Genomic DNA, 6098 nt, shown 5'->3' on the forward strand with positions numbered 1-6098 from the left:
ATCTTTAACGGCAGGAAGAGTTTCTTCTTCTTCTTCTTCTTCTTCAACAGTTTGAGTTTTTCTGCTCTTCAGACAGAAGAAGAAGTCTGATAAACTCTGAATCTTCATCACCATGAAGGACTGACAGTCAGGCCTTTTCACTCAGATAACGCTGAGTCAGAGTTAGGATGTCTCTGTTCATGGGTCCTTTGGACAAACTTCAGCTGTTTGAAGGATCCAGGTACAGCTACTTCCTTTGGTTTTTGTATTGAAATATTTCTCTGTATTTACATGTTTTCCCACTGAAATTAATGAAGAACTCATATAAAACTTTCTCTTTGCAGCCTTTTTAGCTTTTAGCTACTGCTTTGCTGATTTGAACTTTTAGCTATTATTCTGCTAATTTCAGCTTTTAGCTGGTGTCTGTCCTCAGTCTCTGCTGCTGGACTTCTGTCCGTCCCTCAGTCTTCAGTTGTCCTGAGCTGCGTCTCCAACCCTGAAGAGATTAAAAACTTCAAAGTTAATTTATTAATCTGCAAACAGAGAAATAATTATTTGATCCTGTCTGTTCAGGTCCTCTGGTTTCATCATCATCATCATCATCATCGTCAGTATTATAATTATTAAAGAGATTAAAACTTTCTGAGCAGCTTCATTAAGACATTCATGTTGTCATCTTGTTTTTGTCTAAATGCTGAGTCATGGTTCCGGTGTGACGTCATCAGCCTTCAGTAGTTTTCTTCTTCTTTAAACTTTAAACAGATTTCTGGGATCTTCAGAAATGTGAAAATGATGGAAGCTAAGAGGCAGCGCGTGCACTGAAGGACACGTCTGTGGCATGTTGGGACATGTCCCCCTCAGGACCACCGGAACCAGCAGGACCAGCAGAACCACCGGAACCATCAGACCCACCGGAACAACCGGAACCAGCCGAACCAGCGGACTGAAGTCGTTCTGTTTCCACCAACAAACACGAAGCTGCAGAACTCGGTGAGTTTCTGTTTGTTTGTTTGTTTGGCAGCACGGCGCGTGCGTTTCTCAGCCCTGCAGCTCTGTGATTGGTCAGCTCTGTTTGTTTATTTGTTTGTTTGTTTGGCAGCACGGCGCGTGCGTTTTTCAGCCCTGCAGCTCTGTGATTGGTCAGCTCTGTTAGTTTGCAGCTTTAAGCCTAATTGAAGATGGTCCAGACTCGGTTTGTTTGTTTGTTTGTTTGTTTGTTTGTTTGTTTGTTTGTTGCCCTGAGCTCAGAAACAGGAGCAGGTTTAGGGCGCCCCTCCGTGGTCCGGACCGAGGGGTTCGGGTCAGCCCAGTGAGAGGTTTCATCAGGTTGGGTTCCTGACTTATTGTTTGTTTTATTCTGTAAACTTTACAGATGTGTTCTGACAGATGTTTATTTCTCAGACAGACTTTGTCTCTTTTTTAAAATCTGTTTTTGTTCTTTTTGTTGCAACAAAAGGACAGCCACTGTTTGAGGCTGACTTTCTGCTCTGAGTTTCTGCCTGTCTTATCAGGAGTGCTGTCAGGGAGTGACAGACAGGTGTGGTTACCATGGTGACCACAAAGCCACTGGCAGCAGCTTTTGATTCCGGTTCTGTTTAGTCTTCTTCTACAGTTTCTACATCGAATGTCGGCCATTTTATCAGGTCAGATTCAGGTCCAACAGGACAGGAAGTCCCGATGGACAGGAAGTCCCGATGGACAGGAAGTCCCGACGGACAGGAAGTCCTAATGGACAGGAAGTCCTTCAGAGAAGACAGAGTTCAGGCAGGAACCTGCAGAACCTTTTTTTACAACATTTAAGCAGCAGAGGCATCATCAGAGCTGCTGGTGGGGTCTATTTCCTGACCCGGAGCTGCCTGTTGTCTCCAGGTGGCTTTCTCCTCACCTGTCTCACCTGTCTTTGCTCAGATGGGTCCACTTTTTCGTGTCTCTGAATGAAGACCTGAACCTTGTCGTAGTCCGGTCCCAGACGCTGTAACAACACATTTTAATTGGCAAAAACCTTTTTACTTTTATTTTAACTCCAGAGATGATCTGAGGCCCTCACTATGACCTTTGACCCCTGGCTCTGGGAGCAGACAACACGAGCAGACAAAATCAGACTTTGTTTCCTCCAACCAGCAGGAAGTTCAGTTATTTTCTTTTGTTTAAAATTCTTGTTTTATTTTGTGACTCAACAGCGGTAAAATGTCCAACATGTCCTCTTTTTTCACCGGAGGAAGGAAACACCTGGGTTTAGTTTGAAGCTTCGTTGTGTAACTCTTACCTGCCAACATGGTGGAAATATCTCTTCAGGCCGAGGCTTGTGACCCGGTCCGGACCCCTGCAGAACCAGCAGGTGCCAGTGTTGAGGCACAGAAGTTCTGACCTGATTCCAGAAATGATTGTTTGTGTAAAAACGCTGCAGAGGCTGAAGCTGAGAAAGTGTTTAAAGGTTCTGATGTGAGAACGTTCGAGCAGAGGTTCTGAAAGCTGACTCAGCGGTTCTGTTGGTTCGGTGTTTGAAAGCTCAGAAACATGCAGCTGCAGGTGGACAGGACAGTTTTAGGGTCTGTGGGATCAGTTGTTCTGTCGGAGGTCTGTGCTTGTTGGTAAATTAAAACTGTGTGTGTGTGTGTGTGCGTGTGCATGTTTGTGCGTCTGCATGCTTTCACTTGTGCGTAAGAAGAGACGGTGGAAACTTCCCAGCCCTCCGGTGCTTCTCACTTCTCACTGGTTTGTTGTGGATCCGGTTGTCTGGAGCCACAACAACAGAGGGGACACATTAATTACTGCCTGTAAGCAAAATATCTCCTGAACCACAGGGCAGAGGTACTGACACTTTCAGGTGGCTGACCTGGTTCTGATTCAGTCAGTTTCCAGATGTTGGTAGTGACTGAGAGTCATTCTCAACAGATTCTCTGAGTGTCAGATTATTATTTTCAACCAGAACGGCTCCAACTCATTTCACACCATCACATGAGCCTGAAACCTGAGAGGTCCTGGAAGGTCCTGGAAGGTCCTGGAAGATCCTGAGAGGACTTGAGAGGACCTGAAAGGACCTGGAAGGTCCTGAGAGGTCCTGGAAGGTCCTGAGAGGTCCTGGAAGGTCCTGAGAGGACCTGAAAGGACCTGGAAGGACCTGGGAGGTCCTGGAAGGACCTGGAAGGTGCGGGTGATAGGCATTCCTTCAGCAGGCAGACTGAGCTCAGCCAGCAGCAGTCAGACTGGTCCGGTTACTTTAGGAGTAAACAAACAGTCCGACCAGACAAACGAGTTCTGCTGTTTTTCTCACCGGGACAAAAACCCAAAGTCATCGGCTTTTATTACTTCAGCTGTTTTTCTCTGCGCTCCACATCTATAAAACCCACCTTATCGAGCCGTCACACCTTTTCTCCTGGAACTCGGCTCCTAAAACCGCTCAGGTCTGCCTGCGTGTTTTTTTTTTTTTGTACTTCAACTTGTTGAATAGCACCACCCTGCCCTCGGTGTTCAAGGTTCAGGAAGATAAGGAGAGGTGAGCGGCTGACGCAGAGCTTGTGTTGTGTTACCGAAGGATCATATTACGGACGGCAGCAGGTCGGCTGAAACCAGAGCTGCCACTTCAAACCAGGAACTGGGACTCAGAGAGGAGTTTTAAAGAAGCCAGAAAAGCCGAGCCGTCTGCTTCCTGTTGTTGTGAACCGAGTGTTACTATGGGTAAGAGCCAAAACTCCCTGCTGCTGCTTTTCCTCTGCCTGTCGGCTCTCGCTCACCGCTCCGCTGCCATGGTGTATTGGACGGCTGTGGTGGAGCTCAGCTATGATGACAGCAACAACGAGACAGTGGAGAAGTACTGCGAGTGTGGCCTGTACGGCCGTAACTCTCCTGTGGACAAAGCCTCGGGCGTTGTTGTGCTTCCCAGAGGAGATCCTAAAGGCTGCGGCCCGGAGACAGACTACAGCCGGAACTTCAGCTCCTCGCCGTGGATCGCTCTGGTGAAACGGGGCAACTGCACCTTCAGCGAGAAGATCAATGCCGCCAAGCGCCAAGGAGCGGCCGCTGTGGTGGTGTACAACGTGGACAGCAGTGGAAACGGCACCACGCAGATGTCGCACTCGGACGCAGACGGCATCGTGGCCATCATGATCGGCAACATTCAGGGCACGGAGATCGCCTGCTTGGTGAGGAACGGCACAGACGTCCAGATGCTCATCGATGTGGGCCGCCCGAACGGGCCGTGGATGGACACCTACTGGCTGTACTTCCTGTCCATCGCCTTCTTCGTCGTGACGGCCGCCTCCGTCGCCTACTTCGTGTTCATCTCTGCGAACCGTCTGTACAGCCTGGGCAGGCACCGGCGCGCCGAGAAGAAGCTGAAGTCGGAGGCCAAGAAAGCCATCGGGCGCCTGGTGGTGCGCACGCTGAAACGAGGGGACGAGCTGACCACGTCTGACGCTCTGTGCGCCGTGTGCATCGAGTCGTACAAAGCCGGGGAAGTGGTGACGGTCCTGACGTGTGACCACATCTTCCACAAAGCCTGCATCGAGCCGTGGCTGCTGGAGCGCAGAACCTGCCCCATGTGTAAGTGCGACATCCTGAAGGCTCTGGGGGTGGAGGAGGACACCAAGGACATGTACTCGTCTCCCCCAGCAGAGGTCACCGTCATCACGGTGGCAGGAGGAGACACCATGTACGAAGTCCCGCTGAACGGCTCCACCGGCGCCGACCCAGAGCAGCATCAGCATCGCTATGACAACAGGGCCTTCGAGGCCGACTCGGAGGCTGCGAGGGGATGAACCAAACAGGCGCTGCTTGTTTTCTCACTCGATCAAGATCCCAAATGATCCGACGAAGCAAATCTAAAACCGAACATTTAATCAGTTCAAACTCCTTCTTTCTGATATAACGTGTGTTCTGAGCTACCTCTGGGTGATTTTCCTGCAGTCTAACAACCAACGAGTCCTGGCGTGACACCGTGTCACGTTTCTGTTTTGCCTAGTCAGCGCAGCAGACTCTTCACGGACAATTTGAATATCTGTGGTTATTTGGGGCCAAATTTCTTCACTGACTTTTCTTTGTTCAGATTATTTCACTTGATTTCTGGTGGTTTTGGTTTTTATTGTCCGGTTTTATTCGCAGACACACCTTTTACAGGATGACACACGCTGCGTCACCAAGAACCAATAAAACCCCCCGAAGGAACGGAAACTTTCTGAAACTTCTGTACGAAACCAGGTGACACTTGTCTGTAGAATGAATACCGTAGATTACGTTTATAGGATAGATTAGATACAGGTTCTTCAGATCCGATATATTTAGATTGTTTTTAATTTATAACGTTCTTTTTGTTAATATTGAACCAATGCTCAACATCTGTGGAATCTTCTTTGTCTAAGAAGCTGATGGTGAATGTCTTCCTGGACTTTAGTTTAAATTTAAAAGGAATGAAGTTTATTTATATCTTTGCTCTACCTCTGAGTCGACTTGTTGAAGCGTATTTTCAGGATTTTGCAGATAAAGTAGTGAAGAATTGGTTCATTTCTTTGTAAACCAGAGGAGATTTGCTGATAATGGTACTCTGTATGTTTTTGTTCTTCTTTGTAAAGATTCAAGAACTTTTAAATTGGATTGGTAAAAACAAATTCTCCCTTCTGCTTTAAATCACATTGATGCTTTTTAGAATTCAATAAATCCCTCAAAGTGAGGCCGTCTCTTCAGTGTGACTCTGAGAATGCTTCAACTTATTTAAACGCAAAGAAAGCTGGGAGTTCAGACCTGTGGAGGAGCTTTGAACAGTTAATATCTTACCTGCTGTGGATGGCTCTCTGAAGGGCCTCCGTTTGGAGACATTTTGAGCCTTTCTGACCTGCAGGTGATGTGTTGTAATGTGCAGCTGAGGTCAGAGCATCACATGATTAACGTTTATGACTCATGTTGAGCTGAAAGCTTCCTTTGTTAGTCCACTCTCCTGTTGGAAAGCTGGAATCAGCAGAATAGTTGTTCTGTTCTCCAAAATGATTGTTTCTCAATAATAAAAAGCCCAGAACGGAAATGAAACAGAGAAACTTCTGCTCCTGCTGCACGAGGTCCTCAGACCGAGAGGACGATAGAGGAAGTAGCTCCAGATTTCCACGATGGTAACAATGGAATTTACTGTA

The 6098-nt window shown here is 47.5% G+C and overlaps 2 protein-coding genes across 2 annotated transcripts in view; one reads left to right on the top strand and one right to left on the bottom strand.

Moving 5' to 3' along the window:
- Positions 1–3144, bottom strand: part of slc24a5 (solute carrier family 24 member 5) — a 7109-nt gene extending 3965 nt beyond the window's left edge. The window contains exons 1-2 of the mRNA XM_037979907.1: positions 2932–3144; positions 1874–1951 (exon numbers count right to left, since the gene is read on the bottom strand). Of these exons, the coding sequence (XP_037835835.1) occupies positions 1874–1951; positions 2932–3144 (291 nt within the window). The remainder of the gene's footprint in view (positions 1–1873; positions 1952–2931) is intronic.
- Positions 3145–3242: 98 nt separating this feature from the next.
- On the top strand, positions 3243–5663 carry LOC108229193 (RING finger protein 148). Its single transcript, XM_017404852.3, has one exon. It carries the CDS (start codon positions 3654–3656, stop codon positions 4734–4736), a length of 1083 nt encoding a protein of 360 aa, XP_017260341.1. The 5' UTR covers positions 3243–3653; the 3' UTR covers positions 4737–5663.
- The last annotated feature ends 435 nt before the right edge of the window (positions 5664–6098 follow it).

Source organism: Kryptolebias marmoratus, linkage group LG15 (assembly GCF_001649575.2).
Source record: "Kryptolebias marmoratus isolate JLee-2015 linkage group LG15, ASM164957v2, whole genome shotgun sequence".
NCBI classification, from domain to species: domain Eukaryota; kingdom Metazoa; phylum Chordata; class Actinopteri; order Cyprinodontiformes; family Rivulidae; genus Kryptolebias; species Kryptolebias marmoratus.

What these genes read in the sequence shown, in the direction of transcription:
- LOC108229193 (XM_017404852.3), top strand. Translation starts at nt 3,654, where the DNA reads ATGGGTAAGAGCCAAAACTCCCTGCTGCTGCTTTTCCTCTGCCTGTCG.